Source organism: Alligator mississippiensis, chromosome 5 (assembly GCF_030867095.1).
Source record: "Alligator mississippiensis isolate rAllMis1 chromosome 5, rAllMis1, whole genome shotgun sequence".
NCBI classification, from domain to species: Eukaryota; Metazoa; Chordata; order Crocodylia; family Alligatoridae; genus Alligator; species Alligator mississippiensis.
This window is the reverse complement of record NC_081828.1, coordinates 31,366,092-31,393,056: the sequence shown is the minus strand read 5'-3', so window position 1 is coordinate 31,393,056 and position 26,965 is coordinate 31,366,092. Positions and strand designations below refer to the sequence as shown.

The 26,965-nt window shown below is 43.5% G+C and overlaps 1 protein-coding gene across 2 annotated transcripts in view; it reads right to left on the bottom strand.

Moving 5' to 3' along the window:
* The window catches only part of ZNF326 (zinc finger protein 326), a 29,059-nt gene extending 9,274 nt beyond the window's left edge, over positions 1-19,785 (bottom strand). The window contains exons 1-7 of one of the 2 annotated variants that reach the window (XM_006265696.4): positions 19,675-19,785; positions 10,994-11,126; positions 8,712-9,117; positions 5,704-5,902; positions 1,897-2,011; positions 718-865; positions 244-343 (exon numbers count right to left, since the gene is read on the bottom strand). In XM_006265696.4, the coding sequence (XP_006265758.1) occupies positions 244-343; positions 718-865; positions 1,897-2,011; positions 5,704-5,902; positions 8,712-9,117; positions 10,994-11,126; positions 19,675-19,690 (1,117 nt within the window). In that variant the 5' untranslated portion in view covers positions 19,691-19,785. Of the gene's footprint in view, positions 1-243; positions 344-717; positions 866-1,896; positions 2,012-5,703; positions 5,903-8,711; positions 9,118-10,993; positions 11,127-19,674 lie in introns of those variants that run through there. The other variant, XM_019479068.2, reaches the window with a different exon arrangement.
* Positions 19,786-26,965: the final 7,180 nt, after the last annotated feature.

Below are 26,965 nucleotides of genomic sequence, written 5' to 3'. Positions count from 1 at the left end.
TTTAGCTCATTTTTTAGAAGGTTTGAGGATATTAACACTACAGAATCACTGGAATCCAGGACTGCAGAACCAATAGTAGACTGGCTTTTGGAGGAGACAGATTTAAGAGACTCAGTAAAATCTATTGAAATGTTAAGTATGCTGAAACAGCCTCCAATACAACCTCTTTATCAGGGACTTCAAATAGGAGTAAATTGTGTGCATCCCCAGAACATGCAATCTCACTCAAAGAGCAATACTTGCCTTCCATTATATCTTTTTCAACAGCTTGGACATTTTCAGATTGACTGCTGGTTTGTTGCTTGCGCATAGCTGTCTTCTTGAATTTATTCACCATGCACTCCTGGAAGCAAGATATGAAGAATCTAGGTTAACATCTAAGTAGAACTCCTTCACCCTGTGTCAGACAATTGAAACTCTGTTACCCAGGTATTCTTACTGTTGATTAGGTGTGCATGCATTTGTTATTAAGTATTTGGGGAGAAAAATAGCTTTACTGAAAAAAGAGATATTAATAGCAATTAACTCCAATAATTGCTTATTTAGTTGCAAAGCTATTTAGAGTAAATGTTACTGTCAAGTATTTTAAAACTTACATTTGTTTGATTACATTTATGTGGAAACCCTTTCAAAATGCAGTATTTTAATGAAAAAATAAACATGTTCTGAAGGCAATAAATAGTACAGCTTATTTTTAAATGCCAACATGTGACTTACATGCAGAAACTCCATCACTACTTTGTCAAATTTGGTTTGTTTCTGGATATGGTCCAATGTTTCCTGATGGGCAGCACTTTCCAGGTGAGATTCAATTTCTTTTTCTTCAAATGTTCGAAATTTACAAAACGAACAAGTGAATGCCATTCTAGAAAAAAAATATCCAATATAATATTACTATTTAAGAAGGCTTCTTAAGAAGTCAGTTAGTGTTTTTCAAAAGTCACCAAGGTGGTCTGAGGGCTTGAAAAAAAGCAATCAATAGAAGATTACACTTATCTTCCCTACTAAGTGTGGGATACTCTGCCATCTTTTTCTGGAATTATTTATGAAATCTAACATAAAAAACCCTACATTTAAGAAATTAACTGCAGGAAGTGAATAGATGTAACCAGGCTAGAGGTTTGATTTTTCAGGCACACAGACCACATTCCTACTCAAAATTCTGCCAGTGAAACATACCGGTTAATTTAAATACTGTTATTGCTATTCAGCAATACTGTCATGAATGTCATATTGCCAGGGAAAGCTACAGCCAGTAGGAGGCAAATACTAACAGGGAAAAAATATGAAAATAGATAACCCTACATCAGGGGGCATTCACTCTTTTGGTCCTCCAAAGATCCACTCCCACCCTCTGGGATCAAGATGCCATGCCACCCCTGAGCACTGGCCACACACTACCCAGCCTATAGGACTCCCCATGGGTCTGAAAATTTGACAGCAGGAGACCAGTACTTCTTACACACCCATAAGAAGCATGAAATAAAATCAAGTCCTAAGCTGAAAAAGCTCAGCAACGATAGTATAGGAATACAGTTCAGCATGTAAATCCAACTAACTCAATTACAAAAATGTGGTGTGGTACTGGAACAATACTGAACTGTAGTTGAGTAGTACTGGAATACTGGTACCATTCTTGACTAATTTTCTGATGGTCTCACGTAAGTATGGGTGCATGCTCAAATACTTTCACAAATGTTAGTAAAATTTCCTGATATAGGATAAAGCAAGCTGTCAAGAAATCTTAAAAAACGTATGAGCAAAAACTGTTAAAAAAAAAAAAAATCACTATTGTAGTCTGTATCCTTTGATGCTCTCCTTGTAGAATACTAGGGGCAGCAAAACATTACAAATGAAAGAGCAGTACATACTACAAACAATATTAACAGTACAAACCTGTATCCATCCCCATATTTTTCACTGTTTTTCTCCCTTCTTCGCCTTTGTTTCTCTCTTCTTGCCTCAATTCGTCGCTTTTCTTCCTCTTCACTTCTGACATCTGGCTTGGAATCTTAACACACAGTAAAAGGAGTTAAAAGCATTTTACATTTCCAAAATCCACCCAGGAGAAATTGCAATGCTCATTTTCCCCTACCTCTTGTTAACAAGTTTCACAGCGCAGAATAAATTCAAGCAATATATTCCAACGGCGTATAAGGTTGGTTTGGTTTTTTGCAAAACAAAAATCAATGCAAGTATTTTAGCAATATATCATATATACTTCAGTGTAAATTTAGGGGTCTAAACTCAGGAAATTCAGAATATAGCAAACACAGCCTCACTAGGTGTGTTTAAACATGTTGCTATAGGAATACTAAATTATGGCACAGTAACAGCCTGTACTGCACACTCCATACAGTTTTCAGCAATTTCCAGCATTCCTTGTTATCAGAGATTATATATATAATACCGAGACACCTAATGGAAAATGGATTTAGAACCTAGTTTGAGCCTCAATATTTCCTGTTTCAGTAACATTTACACAAAATTATACCCACTGCGTTCTTAACAGCAGGTCTCAGTTCATGACTTTAAAAGTCAATTCAATGAAACATTCAGTAAGTACAAATAAGGATGATCAACTGGAAGAACAAATAATACTTAAGTGACAGAAGGGCATTAAAAAATCTGAGCTAAGGCTAAAATACCGAGGGAGAGGAAAAAAAAAAACATAAACAGGTAAAAAACATTCAGATGTGATCAGAATATTAAAAAAAAGACAGGCATATAAACAGCAAAAATGGCAAATGTTTGTCAAAATCAGACAACTGTCTCCTCTCTAATCCTCCACCTGTTTAGCGCCAAGCAAAATGCTTTTTCCCTTTAATGCTTGTAAAAACTCTTTATGATGAAATGAAGGATGCAATTGCTTTTATAGAACATACATTCAATGGAATCTGTTTGGTAAACCCATCATCACACAAACGGCTAGACTAGCCTAAAATCTAGAGAGTTTTACCTAACAGAACAGACTTACTTCCTAAGTCTGATACCTAACATCAGAGGCATCTTTTGTAAAAAATTTCATCCAAAATTTCATCCACAATTGCATCCTCTGCTTCAGTTTAATTACCTTAATAAAGCCAAATCCATATATTTCTCATGAAAAAGATATAGTTAACAAGGGCCTAAAGTATCATGTTCAATCCAACAGAAGATGATGTGAGATTAAATTTATTCTCAACCATTGGTCACTGACCATTGCAATTCATTTGATAGTCGATGAACTGTATACAGGAACTAGTTCAGTAAAATCCCAATTTATCAACTATTATTTCAAACAAGCATTCATGCCTTTGTGAATGATAAACAAGAATGAAATTTAAATGACACTGTATGTAATTATTTGGGGGATACCTATCCAAGTCTCATTTTAGGTGTTCAAGACTATGAAGTAAAATAAACACTGCATGTAGTGTCATCATTCTCATTTTGGCAAAAGCCAGACTAAAACATAACTGTTTCGAATACAGGTCCAGGATTTTTACATGTGTTGGCAGATTCTTCCTTATGACTTACAAATGACCACTCCTAACCAGTCCAGACTGGTCTCTGCTTCCATGAAAACTGACCTTTCTTCATGCATGCTTGTCCTTTCACTTTCCTCATCTCCACTCCATAAAGCACGTTTCACCTACTGTCCTTTTCTCAGTCATCCTTCTCCATTCTCTCCATCCCCCCCATCTTCCTTTTCTCTGCTCATTCTTTTCTCCTCCCTCATTGTATGTTATGCTGCTCTGCTCAATATTGAAGTCTGCAATCTACCTAAATGCATCAGAGTTGATGAAAGAAGCCTGATGGCACATGAAGCGCATGAGCCGTGTTCATGCAGTGGCTCTCTACCCAATAGTAAAACTGCTGACTACAGCTTTAAAAATAAAACTTAAAGGTTTTTTGGTCATTCTACAGGCAAGGTTCTTTGAGTAGATGTGATATCTTTTATTAGACCAACTGAGTAGTTGGAAAAAATGTTCTTGGCAAGCTTTCAGGCATGGGGAGTCTCTGCTGTTCTGAGACTCCAAGAAATGAAAGAAGCTAAAAGTGTGGTAGGATGTCAGTGAATGTAAGAAAGTCAAGGAAATGGTTTGCATGCAATTTCTTCAAAATCTGCATTTACCTCACACACTTTTAAAATTAGAACCATACTAAGCGTATTTGACAGGTATCATCTGAAATCAGCATTTATGTAACACGTTGTAGATCCATCAAAAATACAAAACTAGCAAAGCAGACTAACATGTACAAACTAGTATTGAAAGTTTTGAAGTAAGAAAACTGACTGCTGGGCATACAGCTTAAGTTACCTGACACTTAAATTCATATGCCCACAAAACCAAACGTTTCATTCATGCCTCATTAACAACTCTGTCTTTACCTCTCTCTCCAGTAACTTCAGAATTACTGAAGCTGTGGGATGTCTTCCAGAAAAAATGTTAAAAGGAACAAGTATAAAAATAAGTTTTGCTAATCAAAATGCAATGCATACTGTCTTTACATTTTTTTCCTTTCAGTGTCTTTTTTCCCTCTATTCCTTCCTCTTTAATCTATTCTTCCCCATCGGTCACTCTTTTATCCATGAATTTCTTCTTTTACAATCTAGAGAAACCTCTGTGTTTCTCATTTACTTCCTAATAATTTTCCATGTTTCCTCACCTCAATGGTCACCCTTTCCTCTTTATTCTCTATACCACAGATAAGAGTTCCCTCTAGTACATGAAAGAGGTGATGAGAGAGTATACATCTTTACTATAGTAAAAAGCAAGGAACTTTGTTGGCAGATAACACCCTTTCCAAGTACATTTTAAAAAAATTTAAAAAGACACCTTGAAAATTATCAAGAAATAGTTGGGACACCCAACAGGAACTGCTGCATCGTGACAAGATTAATAACTGGAGCCAAGTTTCCATTCCCCAGGCTTGTGCAAGGATGAATGTTTTAAATTTTGGCATGTCCCAATAACTAAGGTTCAAAATACTATAAAATATCAGCAGTTATCAAGCAAAATTACTGAACTCACAATATCTGAGCAGGCATAGATGCATCCATAACACAGAAGTTCTCCCTACAGAGGACTGTTATACCAGGAACATATTTTAAAGATAAAGAGACATTAAATTCTATTTTTTCAACTTCAGAGTCTTGAAAAAGTCACCATAGAAAGTTTTAAAAAGTGTTAAAAAGTAAATTGCTGTTGTGTATCAGGTTTCTATACTTAATGTTAGCTTTTAAGAGAGCCTCAAATCTGAAATTACCTGTGATGATGGAGGTTTAAAACTAACTTTATCTCTAAGCAAAAAAACCCCCCAAAAAAATCACAGCAATCTTCCAGTTTATATTTCATGCAGCAGCAATGCATTTATTAACACTTGGTAAGCTATCTTCACAAAGAAAGTGCTAGGAAATCAAACAAAAAATTAGCTGCAAAAAGTTGAAGTAAATCATCTTCTGTCCACAGGCAATTCTAACTACCTATGATCATAAACACATCAGTGCACCAAAGTGACTATATTTGTCTGGAGTTTTCTAGCTCCTACCTAAACTTTTCACCTTGTCAACAGCAAGTTCTTTAACAGTGTTAATATATGTTTTATTCTAATAGGAAAAAATGAAGAATTGCCAAGTATAATAAATGTCTTTCTTAATTCAAAATAAGAAAAACAATTAGTGCCAGTATTAATTTATTTTTCATTTAAATTACTTACTAGGTAGATTTTTTGTGTTCATCTTCATAATAGGTTTTGTCAGTTTGGGTTTCTTGATAAACGTCCCACCAGGTTTGTTATATGGCTGTGGAATCATTTTCCTCTTTATTCCTCTTGCAGCAAATGCTACAGAACTGGGTTTATTATGATAGTCAACAACAATTCCAGGTCTATGCATGCCTCCAAAGTCTCCCATAGGCTGGAAACGTGTGAAATCAAGAAAAGGTATTGGTATACAAAATCAACAGAAACAAAACAATATTACTAAATGCCAATGCCTAAAACAATTTGTAAATGAGTAAAATGTGCGTTCTGGAGTAAAAGGCAGATAACTAAAGCTTCTAGTTACACATGTGTTAACAGAATTACTCTGGTAATACTTGGGGCGGGGGAGGGGGTGGCCAAGTGCATATGAAGTGGGTTTCTGCTTATTCACAATCCTTAGTCCAGATGAGAATCATGTTTATCAGAGTTCATTTCACTACAACATCCTGGTTCCTTCTCTTCAGATTCTCTACTTGCTAGTTCTGTTTTTCTGGAGAAAAAAGCCGAGTTTTTCTATAACTCTAACAAAAGCTAGTAAAGAATCCTCCTTTGCTGGCTTAAGGCAAGAAAGATACAGATGAGTCTGAAGATTTTCCTGTGTAGTGAAGGTAAACTGAAAATCTGGGTAGGATGCTGACTAGTAAGACATGTTTTTAAAGCACAGCTAGAGGAAGTTTTTCTATGCAGAACACTGACTTGTGACCAATGTTCTTTGTTTACTTCATCCTGACAAAAGCATCTGTGGCACTGAACTAAAAGAATTTAGGACTTTTTTTTTTTTTTTGAAGTCCATAGTTGGAGCAGAATAATTCAAGCAATAAGGAGCAAAAAGTGGCAGAACTTGGATTCAAGAACTGTATTGGAACACAATTTCCTTCCTGTCTCTAAAATACTGTATAATAGTGCATATGTCTAAAGACATGCATTTATAGATATAACCTCCCTGGAAGCAACAGGTACTGGAGTAATCTGAAGAGAAAGAACCAAAGGAGTTATGAAAAGCATAGAATTGATTTCCTATTTGTTCATCTACTTCATTAACAGAGAGGGAAGAAGAGAAAACCCATTCGACTGTGTGTACACATCAGATAAGCAGAAATACTTGTGTTAACATGAAAACAAAAACATTTTTTTCTATTTGAGATAAAAATACTGTGTGGGTGTGGGTGTGAGCACATACTCATTTCTAATCATACAAGGCTGGAATACAGTACAACTATTGGGTAGACAAGCTTATTTTTTAAAAAGCCCTGAAGATTCATGCACAAAACCAAGTAAAATTTAGTTTATTTATCAATGTAGTGTTATCAAACTACCTAAGATGTATTCATATTACACAAACATAAATATGATATGAAATATGCACTTGAACAAACAGTGTTTCCAAGTGCTTTACGGTTTTTAACAAGCAGTATTTCCATCATCTATTAAAGGTGCAATGCATTTTAAAAATGGTAAGTTTAGTTTTATATAGCCCTTTATTTATGAAACAGAAACTGAAAGCATTATTTTTTAAGGAATATCAATCAGCTAAAAGTACTCTATTAAAATTCTGAACAGAACTTGCATCTCTAAAAAAGTTCTAAAAGGAAGATATCTGAGCTTAAAAACCTAACACTTTCAGTTCATCAACCAAGGGATAAGAAGATTAGAAGATCTGCTAATTACAGCTACATGTTAGCTCATAGCTATGTGCAGATTTTTTTGAGCTAAGTTTGGTTATACAATTAAAATTATTTAAAGCTGCAAAATAAAATTTTACAAACAAACAAACAAAAAAAAAGAAATAAGGAAAACCACACGCACAATTCAGTATTTAGAAGACCTAATAAAAATTATCCTCATCTACACTTTAAAGAAAACAAGCTACATAATGTTATAATACAGAGTTACTTCCTAGAGAAACATCGTATGCTTATGAATTTTAAAAGGTGATGTTACATCTAAGGCAAAAATATTCAACAGCTGAACTATTTTATTAAAAATCAAAAATGGGATTATAAAACTTAGTTAAAGGGACATCCTCAACTTAAAATCACTCCTCTGGATTCTTCTCTTATGAGCAACACCTAACACTAAACAAACTGAAAAACTTAGAAATCTTTCTCCTAACTTTTCAGCTTTAGTACTTTCTGTATTGTCAGTTTTACGGTTTCCTGTTTAAAAGGCTCATATATGTGTGTGTGTGTGTGTGTGTACACACACACACGCGCGCTCTTATGCATGAACACCATTAAAACAGGCAAATGTGCAAGTAAAACACTGACATGGGCGATAAAGAGTAGGTATAGTATCCAAAACTAATTTTAAGCTGATTATGTCCCTTTAACCATGCTTTAAAATTTAAGGAAAGCCACTATAGAGCTGTTTGCCACCTACCTTTGTTATTTCCTTCCCCCCAGATACAAGAGGAGTAAAAGCTAAGTTAAAAAGGAGACTTCGTGTTTGGTAACACGTGTATTTAATAAAGATTTAGCTAAGATGTCACCTATCCACAGTAGTGGAAAGAACTGCTCTATGGCATTCATAGCCTCAGTTTTATTTTTATTTATACATTGCACCTTTAACCTACTGAAAAGGTCAAAAGGGTTCCAATTAACCTTTTATAATTATTCAAGAATTTTCCCACCTGCAAAGATGCTAGCGTTCACAAGGAAAAATGCAATTCCTTTTAACCCCTTTTAGACCAAACCTATTACTTTTATCTTCACCTTTCAAACAAAAGGAGAGATTTTGTAACAAAACCCCATCAGCTAATCTTGTATTGCTCTTTACTTTCAAGAACAGAGGGACTGGGAACTACTTAAAGTCAACTTCAAAGGGATTAACAGGATTATCAACTGTGTTAGTACGTTTGGTCAAAAGTACACTGTGACAAACAGAGTACTCATTTTGAAGCTGTGGTCTTGAAAGGGTTTAAAAGAGTGACTAGTGAAAAGAATCTGAAAAGATTCTGTACTTACTCCTCGGCCTCGGCCTCTGCCTGTTGATGGTCCTCCAAAAGCATCATAGTTTCTGCTTCCAAATCCACTTTCAGGATAAGCAGGCGTTCCTCTCCCCCGAGAGCCTACAGGTGCAGGCTTCATATGGGGTGAAGAAAAACTGCTGTAGGAAGAGTAACTCTCTCTTCCTCTGTCCTCCATAAACCCAGGCCTCAATTTTGAACGTGAGTAAGGTGCTTCCCAGCTAGACCCGCCCTGGTTTCTACCTCCGAAAGAGTCAAGGCTATTCCGGTAGGAGCTGTCAAATCGACCACCATAACTACCTCCGAAGCGGCTTTGTTCGGGTTCATTATAACCATAGCCAGATCTGTATAGATCTCGCCCACCCAGAGAAGACCCGGAGTCGTAAGACTCATAAGGTCCAAACCTGGAAGAGTTGCACAGTGAGGAAAAAAAAAAAAGTAAGCTTACCAGTGTTATACATTTCAAAAGACAAGTTATCAGTTGACATTTATCAACTAAAATTAATTTATACTATATTGGTTTGTACAGTTGTGTTATTGTTTATCTTGATTAGGGCTGGGCATTCAACTTGTGACCAGATAGAAAGCTATCTGTGTCATTTTCTGTAAAAAGAATTCTAAAGTTCAATAGGCCTGAACTTTGTTACATTAAATTTCTCAGCATCATTTACTAAATGTTATTTGAGCCCAGCCCTAGTCTCAGGAAAATAATCACCTGCAGATGTTTACAGGCTAGTCAGACTATTCCTTCATCAAGGTCATACCTAACATTTTAACATTTGAAAAGCATTTAAAAGGTGGTTTAATTTTTCAATGGGAAAACAGGACAAAATATATTTAGTCTTTATAATGAAGAGGTGATTCTTATGCACCCCATGATTAACATGCACCCATCCTTTGCTTGCAGACATTAAGTCTGGCAACTTCAGGATTTGAAAAAAGCTGTACAAAGTACACACTGCACATGGACATAGTCCATGGGAATCTCAAGGTAGAGTGATAAGTAACAACTTTAGTTATTTACTAGGGGCCTGTTTTGCTTCAGGAGTTTTTGAAAGGAAGAAAAGGGCAGGGAAAAGGACTCATTGACATCCATAACTATACAAGGAAGGGAAGCTCATTAGTCTCCCCTGAAAGATTAAAACAGGACAGTTCAGCAGAAATTGGGAAAGTCAGCCCTTTTACTAACAGAATACAAACTAATAAAACAGCCTCAAATTACTACCCTTGTCTAAGATAACAAGAATTCCTTCATTGTAAAGGAAGTTAGCCTCAGAAGACCCCAAACTACACAGAAAATGACACTATATACAGAAACAATCCATGCACAATAGTAATGAGGCAAGACACATTTTAATGTTCAAGGAACCTGTCAACCTTAATCATATACAGATTACTAAATGGTAGGTACATCTCATTCCTGGACCTGTATGCAAATTTTAATTGTGCAAAATAGTATCAACCAACTCTTTAAAAAGAACTTGAACATTTTCTCTAGCCTCTTCTGCCCTCGCCCAGTGGCACTGCAATGGCTACATACAGTTATTGTACAGTAGTCCTGCTATGGCCAGACAAGGATTAAAATATGCAAAAGAGGACAAAACTAGGAGAAAATTTAAACTGCTGGATGTTATTTTCTCTCATAAAGAAACACTCCCCTGAGAAGAAAGCTAATTTGTATAATGTACTAAAACCTGAACTTATTTGCAAAACCACAATACCAGAAATGTTATTTTTGGACTAATTTTACGGAATATCCCAAAATATACACATAATTTGGGTGCAATTAGTACCTGCCAATAAAATAATCTGGACATGACTGTAAATAATAATATCAGTGAGCATTCTTACAATTTATAATTAGAATTAAAGAACACATATCCTAAATGTTCCTTGAAAATGGAATGTTGATAGATTCAGTCTTAAGCACTGAACCAATTAAAGCCATTTTAGTTAGGGACTGCAATGTCAGAAATATTAAATTATGCCAATGTAAATTTACTAATCAGTTACAGACTAGTGAAAGTTACTAGATAGAAAGCAATCTTTATAGTTAGATTCAAAGAAGCAGGTTATCATATGACTGCCAGAATTATCCACAAAAAATAGCGATTGTTTGGATAAATCAGCTGTTACAACATAACATTTTCCAGTTTTTCTTACACAAAACTTACAGAAAGAAAGCCCGTATAATCAAACAACATGCCTAAGGAACACTTAAGTTGGAAAAAAATAATATTGATTTATTAAATTATTGAGACAACCGAATAATTATTTTACCTGTTGCCGCCACCACCTCCTCCTCCGCTGCCGCCACCTCCTCCATGACTATCCATCCCATATGATTGGTTTAAGTAAGAGTCCATGGGTCTTGGGCCACCATAGGCTCCATGTCCATAATCACGGTCCATGTCTAAAAAGAACAACCAAAAAATTGGTGGTGATGATCAAAACACCACCCCAGTCTTTCAATATTAGTCTTGCTGACAAAAGCATAAAAATATCCTGTGGCTGGTAGTTGAAGTTTGAGACATGTAATCTTATAGTAAATTGCAATTCTCATAGCACTGAGGATGGTTAAATGTTGGAATGGCTTAGTATGGAAAACGGTGAACTTAGAATTGTTTGGTGTCTTCACCAAAGACCTACAAGACCCAGAGTGCTTGTACTAAAAACATTTTCTCTCATCTCTAAACCAGCTTTCTATCTCTTGCTTTGTTTCTTCTAGTTCTTCTCATAACTGTCTTCCTTCTGCTGCTTCCTTTAGCAGCTTCTGTATCACTCTGTAGCTCTCTTAGCTCTTTCATTCTTTTCCCCCAGAGTTCTTCAGCTATCCTTCCTGAAGAATTCTCCCATCCTCTTCTTCACCATTATCCACCATTCTCTGGTACTCTTAAAATATTTCTTCAGTGTTCTCCACCCCCTAATATTGTCTCATGAATGCTTGACATATCTCATCTTGTAATGCACATTTAACTTCCACCCTCCCCTTCGCCTTATGGGGCTCTTACCAAGACTCAGCAGCCAGTGATCACTAACTGCTTCACATGTGGTTTCTTTCTTCCTTATCTCTACTTATTCTGATACAAAATCAGTTCTGGGTTGTTTCTTAGCCCTGGGGTCAGTTCTAATGAAAACTTTCTCCCCTGCCAACATCTCTTAGTGACTCTTCTTTAATTATACTAGTTAACTATCTGGATGAACCATTTAAAGTTCCATCTCCTCCTCCCCCTGTTGTCACCTGCTTTATTATGCAATTGAAGTCCCTCACTATTATCTGCAGTCTCCCTCCAACCATATAAACTGCTAGCTTTCTAAGCAGAGCCTTCTTCCCCTCCCATACTGGTGCTACATATACATTGAAAACTTCTCATTCTGCTCCCCAGATTGATATAGTCATTCATTCCAGTCTGCCACTGATGTTGTCTTCTATCCACTGTGCTTTTTACCTCTGGATTATTGAATGGTATTGCCATTCCAGCTACTTTTTTCTCATTTGTCCCTGATCACCAAGATGGTCCCCATCTTCACCTCTTCTCAAAACATTTATAAACCCTCTCCTCCAGTATACCACATTCTGGGAGACAAATGTAATCCGCCTTTACTTGATTTAACATTGGTTCAGTCTGCCCCAATCTTTTCCTTGATATGACACTCCTGACATTAACTGAAGCTATAATCAATGCAATTTTGCTTGGGTAAAATGGAATGTGCCTGTCCCTTTAAGGATCATCTGTGCCAGTGCTTGTCATGGTCAACTCCTGCCCTCCTCCCCTCATATTGCTCCTGCAAGCTGTCTGGGTGCTTTTGCAGCTAGGAAGGCTTCCATTTTCCCTCCTCTTCCTATCCCCTCCTGCTCTCTACTCTGGGCTGGAGCCCAGGGGTGTTAATGGCAGGAAGCTGCTCTCTGGCTCTGACTCCAACTTGCCTCCCTCTTTATCAGGTTTCTTTTTCCTCACTTTATCCCTGCGCTTTCTTCCTTTTCCCTATCTCGCTGGCTCTTTTCCTTGCTCCATCTCCACTTCTGTTGTCTGCGGGGTTTCTTCCTTCTTCCCCTCCCTCACCTCCATGTCTTTTGATCCTTTTGTTGCTGTTCTCTCCTCCCCTTCCATTTTGTCTTGTTCTCTCGTGCAGCCTTTATTACAGAGATTCCTCTTCCCTCCATCTCCATTTCTCCTCCCTAAGGAGTCCCATCTACTATTTGGATTTCAGTCTCTCCCCCCTCCTCTCCCTCACTGCCTCTTTCCAATTCTGACGGTTCTTCGGGGGGTGGGGGGGCGCGTCTGACCTTGATTGCAAAAGCTGTTGTGCACCTATTGTACAAGTATCCCTCCCCCTCACAAGCAGTGCATTTTGTGAACTCCTGACACTCTGCTGCTCTGTGCCCCATCACTTCACATGTGTAACACTGTGCAACCAGGTGCCCCTCCTTCCTGTATCTGTTACACTGCTTCAGCTGCCAGTGGCAGGTTATAAAACCCTAATCTGGCCCTACCTGGATGGACCACAGATAAGAGATGCTGCACTCCACCTAAGCCCTACTCGTTTGGTTTTTAACACTGCTTAAGCCCTCCAAGATCCCATCCAAATAGCATGTTTGTCCCTCACTTTCTCTACCCACAGAACTCTTTGCACACTATTTTCCAGATACCTATTTCTTCTGCCTCTAATAGATCTGTATACATTCAGACAATAATCACTCTCCCTTGACTGCTCTGCTGCTAGTCTTTAACCCTTTTAATTCCTCCATCCCCCGTTCCTCTGCATATCTCTCCCAAATCTGTGATACACATCTTTGTTCCAGTAACTCAGTTGCTACATCTTTTGGCTAGAGAAAGCAATCAAGTCGAGGTGTGCTGTCTGCACGCCCAATATCTCAAACAGTACCTTCTCCACAAAAATCACATTTGTTCATCATGAATCCCTTCTACTCCCCACTGCCAATTAATGGAGTCCTTATCCATAGTCTCCAGTCTGGACCAGCATCCTGCAGCATAGCATCTCTTCCATGTCTTCTTGCTGTGCCAGTCCCAGTGGGCCAACCTTCTGCCACACTCCCAAAGATGCTTCTCCAGCTGCTCCCATCACCCTTCTGGCCATGTCTCTCTCACCACTACCTTTTCTGCCACTGCTTCTGCTCTTGCTCCTGCCTTCACCTTTGCTGTCTTTTCTCTCCGCTTTTCCACCGTTACCCACTCTCTATGCGTCTCCAGGCCTTCACTTCCACTCTTCGTTTTTCTTTCCACTTCCTGGTTATCAGCCACCACTGACATTGTTTTGGGCTTCAGGTTTCCCTCCTCCATTTCTGTCATCCCAATGCTCCATTGATATCTTCCTCAGTCATTAAGCCATTGATCAGGCTCTCTGCTGATCACCTGATCTTAGTCAAAAGGCTGAGATGCTGATGGGAACCTACCACAAGGATAGGTTACTGCAGCTCATCTGAATAATTGATATACTAGAGCCCATTAAGTATAATCCTCCTCATCACTGACTCTTTTTAAAGTCATGGTGATCTGTGCCATTGTATACAGTTCACCCAGAATCCCTCTGTTACCCCCATCTCAGCCTGGCGCATATGATTAGTGTGACCTTGCCCTCCATGCAGTGAAGCCAAATCAGGTTGCCCTGCACCTTAGGAATGCCTCCCAGGAATGCATAACAACACCTGTTTCATCATGAGTGGGGGCTAATTAGCACATGGATGGGGGGGGGGAGGGAAGAGGAGGGAGTATCTGGAGTATACACACATACTGAGCAGTGTTAAGCTATGGGGTCACTATGACCACACTAATTATATGTGCCAAGCTGAGAGAGGGGGCAACAAAAGGATTCTGGGTGAACTTAATACAATCCTGGGGCTCACCTTCACTTGAAATGTGGTTGACTCCAATAGGCCCCAGCCGAGCATACTATGTGGTAAATCACAAGCCTTTTGGCTTTGGACTAATACCATACATAGTTTATATTAGATATAAGTAGATGCCAAAATACTGCTCAAAAGTGTATTTATGAAACACTTGTGCTAAAACTTGCAGCACTTACCAAAAAGGTAACATGCATCAATTCTAGATGAACCAAGTCCATGGGTCTATATGCAAATTGTTATAGCCATGTTTAATTTCAAGGTTATTGTTTTCAAATGAGCTCCTCACTTCCACGTTGCTCAGGGAGAGCAGGGTCTGATAGTAAGGGAGGGGGAAGCAGCTGTCAGGGGGAAAAGTTGGGAGAAGCAGAGAGCAAAAGGATACCCCCAGATTTATCTTCCCTGCTATAGCAGTGTCAGGGGGACAAATTCAAGGCAAACCTCCAATAATTAGATTCTATACCTGGAAAGTTATAATAAATTTATAAGTTTTCAATATATAGAATCTAATTATTGGGGAGTTATCTTATAATCAGGGCCATCTTCTATTTGAGTAAATACAGCAATACTATTCCCTTTCCAGATTACAACCAATTTAATTAAATTTCACTTTCTTATTATGAATTTAATATATTTTCATTCCAGCTTTACAGAATCACAGAACTGGAACAAACTTTGAGAGTCATCTTTCCCAACACCCTGCAAAGATACAGGATTTGCTGTTCTTAAATCATCTTAAACAGATGCCTGCCCACTCTCACTCTGTTGAAATGAGATTCTTCAACTTCCCTAAGCAGCTTGTTCCATTGTCCTACTTGATTTTGCAGTTCAGAACTTTTCCATGGGGTATCTACAACTCCATCTTCTCTCACATACTTCATTTTCCCCTCTACACAGAGGGGGCAGAGCCACACAACTGCTTTACTGCTGACGCTTACCAGGTCCTCATCCTGGATGCGCAAGTGAGCTGTACACAAGGTGTTGTTTAGCAGTCTGTGGGGCACTGCCACACTCGCATACAGGACTGTCTTTTAACCCAGCATTTCTTAACCCGTGGGTCTCAAGAATATACAAAAGGGTTGTGGACCAACTTTAAAAATGGACTCCCCTTTAAAGGAGAAAAACGTGGAAAACCATGGCTTTTCCCTTGCAGGCTGTCATAGTTCCAGCCTGCAAGGGGCTGCTTGGGCCCCCACCCATGTTCCATACACACCTCCCCTGCATCACACACTGTGGGGGTGGGGCTTGGGGGCAGCAAGTCAGGACTGAGGAGCACTGGGTCAGGATTGGCCATCCATGTTTACAAATGGGTCCTGGTACAAAAAAGGTTGAGAACCACTGCTTTTTAAGACTATCTTATAAAGTGTGGCATCAAAGTACCCAGTTCTAGAGAAAATCCTGTTTTGTTTAATTCTTAGTTGCAGGGGAGCTCGTACCCAGGTGGATAGTGTTGGGTCGTTTGAGAAGAGAATCATCCCACTTTTTGGGGTGTTGATCAAGTGTCCATATGGCACTGCTCCCACCTCCACACTGTTGCAATTGTACCCGCACTTCTGGTCTAAATGGATTTTTTGACTTTCTAGTCGCTTATGTACTAGTTTCTCCAAGACTTCATGAAGCAGATGCTCCTGGTTTTGTTGGGCACACTGAGCAAGCCCACAAATTGTCTTCTGTCTTCTTAGTTGGGAAGGTAGCACCCCAGATAATACTGGCAGCATGTTGACAGGAGTATGTTACACACCCCATTAACCTTCTCATTGCTGAGTTGGGGCAACATCAACTTTGTTGGTACAACTACTGCACCCCCATGCTTAATAACAATATTCAGCAGGGACTGTAGTAGTGCAAGTGGTGATGCACTTAGAGGGGTATCTTGAATCAAGTCTCGGCAGGAAAAGCTAGTGAAATTACAGCAACTACAAGCCATCCATTCAGGTGTTTCGCACTGGAATTTTTAACAAATTCTAAAATTGCCAAAAGTTCAAACCATAGGTAACTAGGAAAAGATGAAACAGTTGATAGGCTCACTTAAAGTTTGTGCCCTCTACTGCCACCTGCTGGCCGTTTCCTATAACATATACACACCATTTTCTTGGCAGGTAAAATTCAGAGGATCTAAACGCAACAAAGCATCATTGATCCCCAATTGCCTACACAGTGCAGAATGTTATGGCCAAACATTACATATAGCATGCAACATCAACAAATGGATAATTTCTTGTAATTTTTATAGCATTTATTTTAATTAATAAAATAAAGTTTTAGAAGCAGGTGAAGTAAGATTTTAATTATGCAATAATTATCTCGCCAGTATCTCATATTCAGAAAAAAAAAACAATTTGGAATCAATTTTTAATAATCCTGCTTAAAAAGCATTTTCACTAATAGATCTCAAAAAGAAAGGTGTTAATATTGTCTTCATTTGTTAATGATCCTACCACATTCCAATAAGATATTAATACTACATCAGTCACTGAAGTCTGAGGCAAACTATGCCTTCTCTAATAAGGAGCTGAAAGTGACTAGACATTTTAGACCAGGGTCTGGGCAAAATACAGCTGATGGGCTAGATCCAGCCCACCAAGGCATTTTGTCTGGCCCACAGCGGGTCCCTTGGCCCTGCCCAGTCCAGGCACAGGTGGCAGCCAGAGCCATAACATGTGCAGCCAGTCTTGCCGCCCCCAGGGCACACAGAGGGGCTGGGGCGAGGCCCGGACTCCATTCCCCAGCAGTGGCTCCTTCCAGCTGCTGCTGCAGGACCCAGCCCTGCTGCCTAGGTACCCTGGCCCATCTGCTCCACACCCACTGCGGCTGCCAGGAGTCATATGGGCGGGGCGTGAAGCTGGGCAGATGGGATGGGGCTGCAGGCAAACAGAAAGCCACGTCTAGGAATGGGATGGGCAGGCAGGACCAGGAATCAGAATCAAGGGCAGTGACAGTAAAGGACTGGGGCAGAAGCACAATCTGCTGCCCACACATCCTTGCAATGGGTGCCAGTTCCATAGGCAGGGCCATGCAGAGAGCAGATCTGCCCTGGCCTTGTGCTGTCACCACCCTGCGATCCAGATCCTGAGCCCCATCCATTAGTCCTGACCCCAAATGCAGCGCCCTGCCTCCCTGCAGCCCCATCCTGTCCACCCTGCCACATGCCCTGCCTGCACAGGTCCTGGCCAATCTCCATGAGATCCTGGTGTCTTGGGGCAGTGACAACACAGGGTCAGAGCCCAGGGCAGATGTGCAATCCACTCCCCCTGCACCCCTGGCCATGGAAGCAGTGCCTGTTGCAGGGGCGTATGGAGAGTGGATCATGGCTCTGCCCCAGGCCTGCACTGTGACCACCCAATCCCAGCTTTGGTCCTGGCCACGCCCACTGTCACACTCCCAGATGCTACTCCCCATCTGTCCATGGCCCCATCCCAACCACCTGGCCACACACAGAGGCCACCTAGGTAGTTTTTGCAAGCTCTTGGAAGGGTGGAGGGGTGCTGACCCAGCCCACAACAGCTTACTAACCCTACATGGCCCTCCAGCCAAAATAACTTCCCACCCCCCCTGTTTTAAACAGACAGGCATGAAGGTCAAATATTTTAAAATAGCTGATTTTCGTTCATGTGGAAAATAATCATGTTTTGAATTTACTGGCAAAAGGATGTGGTATCAGAGCAGTTAAGGAGTGATGCTTTGGCTCCATATACATTATTTTCAGTCTATTCTAGATTCATGCTGAAGGCTCCTCTCCAGGACACCTAGGTGCAAATGGTCATTCGACCGGGGGAATTAAAAGGTAGCATGACGCTGGGCAAATAATTTCCTTAAATGCTACAAAAACGGTCATCTCTTAACCACGCTAGTCTGATGAGCCACAGGCTTGGGAAGGACTTTTGACATTTTTCTTTTTTTGGAGAGAGATCCACAGACTAAGTGAGCACAGCACTGGAACTGTCAGGCTGGACCAGAGCCTTATTTATATAATCCAGCATGCTGTTCAGAGACATCCTGTAGTGCACAGGTTAAACTCAGACTAGGTCCTGGGCTGGATCTGGCCTATGGGGCTCCTCCCAGGCCAGATCCAGAGACAGCAGCAGCTGTAACGGGGTCCAGCAGTGTCAGCAAGGGTCCAGAACCAGTGGCGAGGCAAGTGAGAGCTGTACTGGCACTACCCTCGTGCCACTGACAGCCACGTCCAGTGAGGCCCAGTGGCCCTCAATGCTATGGCAGGTCATACTCTACTTGTCCTGACCCCACAACTTTGGGAGCCCATTGGATTATTGGCAGGCCTGACAGAACTGTTCTGCAGGCCACACGCTTGACTCCCCAGCTGTAGCTGACAATCCCAAAGCCTCAGTCTTTTAGTGGATGATTTGATGTCCTGAAGCATAAGGGATTGTGCTGCCATGTTACCAAATTATGTTCTAAAGTGGGTTTACTCTCACCAAGCAGCCATGCCTCATCCTCTCTATTAACCTTACACTCACAAACCCCTGATCTCAGGGAAGCGAACACTGGAATGTACATGCATTTCTCTTGCCCCTCCATCCTGGGTTTGCTGCTGTCGCACACGCCCTCCCTCGCAACCCGCCTCGGTCCACTGGAGAGGAGACGCCTCAGGAGACGCTAAACAGCTCCAACCGCGAGCAATCCCCTTTGGGCCGGTGGGAAGATGAGGCGGCTCTTCCTCCGCTTCCGTACCCAGCACCTCCCCTCACTCCCCCGGCTGCTCTTCCTCCCGGCCCTGCGGCGGCTCCCAATCAGCCCGCCCCTCCTCCCTTCGCCTCTAGGGCCCAACGCGGCTGCGCATCGCGGCCCGCAACCGGGGAAGGGCAGCACGGGCTCCCGGGCCCCAGCGCTCCGCCACAGGCGGGCGGGGCGGGGCGGGGCGGGGCCGGGCCTGACGCTGCCCCCCCCCGCCCGCCCGCGGAGGCAGCAGGGGCCAGCCCGGCCGCGCGGCAGGAGCCCGAAGGCGGGTCTCGCTGCTGCCGAGGCCCGACCCGGCCCTGCCCCCCACACCGAACAAAGCCGCGACCCCCACGCTGGGCCGCGGCCGCCTGCGGGGCCGGAGGCGGCGGGCGGGCGGCCCCTAGCGCCCCGCGCTCACCCTCCCCGTAGTCCATGGCGGCGGCCCAGCGGTAGCGGCTCCCTTCAGGCTCCAGCGACGGCTCGGCGTAATGGCGCCTTCTACCACAACGAGGCTGGGAAGGGCGGGAGAGCGACCGCCCAGAAACGGCGGGCGGTGATTGGCCACGGGCGTGGAGTCACGTGACCACTCGCGTCACGACGGCCATAGAGAGGCGGTCGGCCGGACTAGGGATACGGAAGGCGAGAGAGGCCGTTGGCATCATTCTTTCTCTCAGGTTTCGGCCCCTGGCTGAGCGCCCGGCGACCATTTTGGATTCTGGCACCGACCATTTTAGGTTCTGGCAAAAAAAAAAAGCCTTAATTTTAGGGCTTATGTCGGTTACAGCCGCTAGAGCAGGAACAGAGCAAAACCTCCCCTTGCTGCCCCAGAAACTACGCTCCTCTAGTTGGGTGCTGGAGACAAGGAAGAGGGAAAGGGTGTCACAATAGCCAAAACACGAAGTGCCACGTTGTGTGAGAGGAAGACATTCAAGCTGTGAGGCCTTTGCAACAAACCGCGGACAGGCGGGGGCGCTGCAGGCCCGGCCCGGCCCAGCCCGGCCTCTCCTTACTGCCTCGGGGGCCTACACAGGGCCTCCTCCCTCCTTCCCACCGGTGAGGAAACCTCGCCCCTGCTCTCCTTCGCTCGCCCTGCAGCCCTGATTCACCCCCACATTTAACACCTCTTCATAATTCAGGTGCAGAACATTTCACCCCAAAATAAAAGGAATCGTAAGGACCACTCACATAGGAAACCCAGTCACCTTAGTCCCTGTGAAGAGCTTGGTTAAACCTCTCGAAAACAGGCACGGCTGGGAAAGCAGCTACTGCCCTTCATTTAAGATAATTGCGCAAAGCCACTAAACTCCGTTATGTAGCGTAGTAGCTGATCAACAGCAATCTCTACTCCAAACAAAAAACACACATCACAGCCCAAGAAGCTACACTGAACATGCACATGTGTGTAGAGAGGTTGCTCTGGTTGTTGTCTTGCAAAGGACCGTGCCTTTGTGAAAAAGCAGCAGAAAAATCAGGGAGTGGGGAGACGTCAGCAAGGAAGGAAGCATCTGATGAAGCAGTCGAGGCCCTGGGAACAGACAAAGAAAGGTAGCTCTGCATGAAGACGCTATTCCTTTGCGTTTAGCTGCTCCTGTGGTCTGCGATGCGAGATCTTATGCATTTTATTTATAGATAGGTGGGATTGCATCAGACATGTCTGACTACTGTCTCCTCCCAGCAGAAACTAAATGCCAGGCCCCCAACTCGCTAATCACTATCAAAAATCATTTCTGGAGAAGCAGATGAGATCCAACCAAGACAGGGACCTTTTGTACAGTAAACTAAAAACTTAACAGTCTGCAACTTCTTAGATAGTCTGGGTCAGGGAACTACAGCCTCACCTCAGTCCCTGGAAAAAATCATGGAGCAGGTCCTCAAGGAATCCATTTGTAAGTGGAGGCGAAGAAGGTGATTAGGGACAGTCGGCATGGATTCACCAAGCGCAAGTCATGCCTGACCAACCTGATTGCCTTCAATGACGAGATAACTTGGGGCCAGCTCCGGTGCGAGACATATGGGTGTAAGCTTGTCATGCCCCCATGAGCCCAGGACCCTGGCGGATCCCTGACCTGACACCCAGCATGGAGCCAGGAGGTAAGTAGGGCCCGCGGTGGGTGGGCACTAGGTAGTGGGGGCTGCTGAGGAGCCGACGAGGATCACACCCCGCCCATGGCTCTTATTTGGCCCAGGCCCCTATGTGCCTGTTTGCACGGCTTCCCTCTGGGCCCGACGCAGGAGTTCACGTAGGACAGGGTATCAGCAGGCACTCTCACTTCCACAAGCCCCCCCCATGGTGACACACAGTACACCCTGTGCCTGTGGTGCCCGCGGGCAGCTGAAGCCCCACATGCCAAAGGATAGTCCTCCAGCATTGGATCATAGGTAAAGGGGACAAGGGACCAACCCTCCCCCCACTCCAGGGTGAGATCTGGGGACCCAGGGAAACCTCCAGCCACTTGGGAGCCTGGAAATCCAGGGGATCCCACTACAGACAGCTACTTGAGCCTGTCTGCTAAGCTGCCGCAGCAGCAACAGCAGCTGGCGGGGACCATGTAGTGGTAATTACACCCATCTCCTTTTCTACTTAAAGCAGCACCTAGGAGGCCATGTGATTGGGGTCTGCCCTGCAGACATGGTGATGGGTACGCACCACACCCCTAGGCTTCCAGGTCTAGATAGACCACCCCCCTTGGTACCTTGGAGATCTTTACCCAGACAGCCTATGGTCCCAGCCTCCACACAGATGGAGCTCTTGACTCCAGCCTGGCACGTCTGCTGGAGACTGAGAGCTGGGCACTGGCACTCCCACATCTGGGATGTGCTCGCTGGTGGAGATTCTGGAGGGCCGGGTGAGGGAGCTCCAGGAGGAGATGAACAGGCTGCAAGTCATCAGGGAACACAAGATGGAGATCAACGTGTACTGCCAGGCCCTGCACCTGGAGAAGGACACCACAGAAACCAGGCAGAAGAACGGGCTTGAGCAAGATACTCCAACTGATGGTGGGTGGAAGATGATCACATCAGGCCCGAAGCCACAAGGTGTATCAGTTACTCTCCCAATAGCCCTGGAGAACAGCTATGCAGCCCTCGCACCATTGACAGGTGGGGCATCCGTGTCATCTACACTGCAAACAGGATGGGAACAGCTGACCCCACCAAGGAAACAACAAAGGGTGATTGTTGTGGGAGACTCCCTGCTACAGGGCACAAAAGGAGCCATTTGTCATCCAGACCCCTTTGCTCAAGGGGTCTGCTGCCTTCCAGGAGCCAGAGTCTGAGATGTTACAGAAAGGATCCCTAAGCTGGTCCACCCTACAGACCATTACCCCATGCTCCTTGTCCATGTGGGCACCAACAACACGGCAAGAAACAGCCCTGGGAGAATCATGGGTGATTACAAGACTATGGAGGTGAACCTCAAGAAACTAGGAGCACAAGTGGTCTTCTCCTTGATCCTCCCAGTCAGAGGCGAAGGCTGAGGCTGACGAAGGGAGGAGTTTATTGAGGAGGTCAACTGAAGGCTTCGGAGATGGTGTCACCATATAGGCTTTGGATTCCTCAACCTTGACATGCAGTTCAGTGGCAGTGGTCTACATGCAAGAGACAGTATTCACCTCACAGGCAGAGGGAAGAAGCTCTTTTCTATGAGAATTGCCGACTTGCTGAGGAGGGCTTTAAACTAGGCATGTCTAGGGGAGAGTGGGGAGGTTCCACTGCTGTACGTGAATCCACTGCTGTATGTGAATCTTCTTCCCATGATGACCCAGGGGAAGACGTTGATATAGTGGACACCCAGATGAGCATCAACACCCTGAGACATGTGCATAGTCACAGAAAACCTGAGGCGACTAGAGGGGAACAGATGTGTCTTTATGGGAATGCCAGAAGCATGGGTAACAAACAGGAGGAACTGGCATTCCTGATAGATGAGGAATTTGATGTTATTGAGTTGACGAAGACCTGGTGGGACAATACGCATGATTGGGCAGTGGATATCGAGGGCTATAGGCTCTACAGGAAGGATCAAGTTGGGGAGGAGGGGTACCCCTCCCTGCAGGTCAGGTCAGGTTTGATAGTGGAGAGAGGTCCCTTGAGACTTTCTGGGTCAAGATACAAAGGGGTTCAGGAGCAGGAGACCTGATGGTGGAAGTCTACTACAGGCCTTCCAAGGAGAGGAGAGTGATCAGGCATTCTCTAGGGAACTGACTGAAGCCGCCAGCACTAAAGACCTGATTGTCATGGGTGACTTCAACTACCCTGACATGTGTTGGGAGGAGCATTCAGCCAGCTCCAGCAGGTCAGCCAGTTTCTTGGCGGCTACTGATTACCTGTTCCTGTCACAGGTTGTGGAAGGACCAAGTAGGGATAAAGCCACTCTGGACTTAGTGCTGTCCAAAGGGGAGGGCATGGCAGGAGACCTGAGGATTGGAGGTACCCCAGGTGACACTGATCACGATCTGATTAGGTTCATCATCCACTGGAAGGCTAGGATTTCAATTAGTAGAACAGAAGTCCTAGATTTCGGAAGGGCAGACTTTGACAAACTCAAGAGTCTAGTTAGAAAGGCCCTCTGCAACCAGCGACTGCACGATTTGGGAGTTCAAGAGTGATGGTGCCTCCTTTAGGGAGCAATTCTCACTGCTCAAAAAGAGGCCATTCCCATGCGATCAAAAAGTGGGAAATGAGCCAAGGGACCCTCTTGGCTCAACACAGATATTACAGAACTATTGAAAAAGAAAAAAAGACTCATATAAGCAATGGAAAAATGGTTCAGCAACCAGAAAGGAGTTCATCTATATAACCAGGGTCTGCAGGTATGAGATATGGAAAGCCAAGGCAGGCATAGAGATCAAGCTAACATCTGAAATAAAGGACAACACAAAGTCCTTCTACAGGTACATGGGAAGCAAGAAAAGAAAAAAAAAAATCAAAAAAAAAATAAAAAAAAAATCGAGCTTCACTGTGGGCCCCCTACTGGATACAGAAGGGCAGCGCACAGTTAATTCCAATGAAAAGGCAGAGCTCTTAAATGCATACTTCACATCACCAGTATTCCAGAAAGCTTCACACATACTTCACATCCAGATATTCCAGAAAGCTAATAGGAGCTATCCACCTGTCCAGAGGCCCAGAGAATATGGGGAAGTCAACAGACCACGTTAAATCAGTCCCAAACAGGTGATGGTCTTTTTAGAACAACTGGACATTTTGAAGTCTGCTGGGCCAGACGACCTACATCCAAGAGTCCTGAAAGAAGTGGCTGAACTCATAGTAGGACCTTTTGTGAAGATATTTGAAAAGTTGTAGAACTCAGGAGTGGTCCTGGATGACTGGAAGAAGGCCAACGTGGTACCCATCTTTAAGAAAGGGAGGAGAGATGACCCTGCAAACTACAGACTTCGGTCCTAGGGAAAAAAAAAAAATTAAATTGTTAAGGAGGCCATCAATCACAAACTTGTAACTGGTGGGATATTAAGAAACAACCAGCATGGCTTTGTGGAGGGTAGATCATGCCTGACTACCCTTGTGTCCTTTTATGACCAGGTAACTAACCAGCTAGACAAGAGACACAAGGTTGATACCATTTACTTAGACTTCAGTAAAGCCTTTGATTCTGTCTCCCATTAAATTCTCTCAATTAAACCAGAGGGTACTGGCCTCAACCAGCCTACAGTGAGGTGGGTGAATAACTGGTTTAGAGGCCAGTCCCAGAGAGTTGTAATTGATGGGATGGCCTCATCCTGGAGGGCTGTCTCCAGTAGTGTCTCACAGGGATCAGTGCTGGGACCCATGCTTTTTAACATATTTATTAATGACTTGGATGTGGGGGTAGAAAGCGCTATGATTAAGTTTGCAGACAATTCCAAGCTGTGGGGAAATGCAGGCACACCAGAGGATAGGGTAAGGATCCAGGACAACCTTGACAGACTGTTTCTATGGGCTGAATGGAATCAGATGAGGTTCAACAGGGAAAAGTACTGGGTCCTTCATCTAGGTAGGAAGAACCTTCACCATAACTATAAGATAGGCGGTAGCCCACTGGCTGGCACAGCATCTGAATGGGACCTGGAGGTCACAATCGACCAAAAAATGAATATGAGCCAACAATGCAATGAAGTAGCCAGCAGGGCAAACAGGACTCTGGTGTACTTCAGCCAATGTGTTGCCAGTAGATCCAAGGAGATGCTTCTCCCTCTTTATTCAGCATTGGTGAGGCTGCAACTGGAGTCCTGTGCCCACTTTTGGGCACCGCACTTCAGGAAAGATGTGGGGAAGCTTGAGAGGGTGCAGAGAAGGGCCATCCGCAATGATTAGGGGCCTGGAGGATAGATCCTATGAGGAGAGACTCCAGGAGCTGGACTAGTTCAGCCTGAGTAAGAGAAGGATGAAAGGTGACTTGATAGCTGCCTACAAGTACGTCAGGGGTAAGCACCAAGATCTGGGGGAGCAACTCCTCAGGAAGGCACCCCTTGGGAGGATGAGGACCAATGGGCACAAACTAATAGAGAAAAGATTTAGACTGAACATAAGGAAGAACTTATTTTCCATAAGGGTAACGAAGCTGGAACACACTCCCAGCACAGATGGTATGGTTGCCATCCTTGGAGGTGTTCAGGAGGAGGCTGGATAAGCACCTCATTGAGCTAGTTTGAGCTCAATAACATCCTGCCTATGGCAGGGGACCAGACTTGATCTTACAGGTCCCTTCCAGTCCATTGATTCTCTGATTCTATGACATAACATACATCAACTTTAGCAAGGCTTTTGATAATGTTTCCCACAGCATTCTTGCAAGCAAAGTGAGGAACTTTGGATTGGATGAATGGACTGTAAAGGAGATAGAAAGCTGACTGGATTGTCTGGCTCAACAGGTGGTAATCAATTGCTCAACGTCTAGCTGGCAGCTGGTATCAAGTGGAGTGTGACCCAGGGTTTGGGCCTGGGGCTGGTTTTGTTCAATATCTTCATTAACTAGCTGGAAGATGAGATGGATTGTACCCTCAGCAAGTTCACAGATGACACCAAGCTGGGGGATGTAGTAGATATACTGAAGGGCAGGGCTAAGATTCAGAGTGACATAGACAAATTGGAGGATTGAGCCAAAAGAAATCTCATGAGGTTCAATAAGGACAAATGCAAAGTCCTTATTAAGATGAAAAAATCCCATGCATTGCTACAGCTTGGGGACCGACTGGCAGCTCTGTAGAAAAGGACCTAGGGGTGGACAGTAAGGCACTTACACAGATGCAGGGAGTCTGCTCCGAAACCCAGTGTGTCAGAGCAGACTTGATTAATCGAGTCTGCTTGAGCACGTAAATCGACGTGCACTGGCAGCCTCACACGTCACATGTATCAGCAGCGCAGCACGCATCAGCATAGAGAAAATGGCGGCAGTGCACTTTGAACTAAAACACATTCAATGTTCCATTTTCTCAGTGCTAATAGGCACTGCACCACTTACATACCTGGTCCCAATATAGTGACAGGTGCTGCGTCAGGAGCACATGTAAAAATGCCCTAAGATGGATACGAGTTGGCAATGTACCATTGTTGCCATTGAAGGCTCACGACATACTGGGCTACATTAGTAGGAGCATTGCCAGCAGGTCAAGGGAAATAATTATTCCCCTCTATTCTGCACTGGTGAGGCCACATTTGGATTACCATGTCCAGTTTTGGGGACCCCACTATGGAAAGGATGTGGACAAATT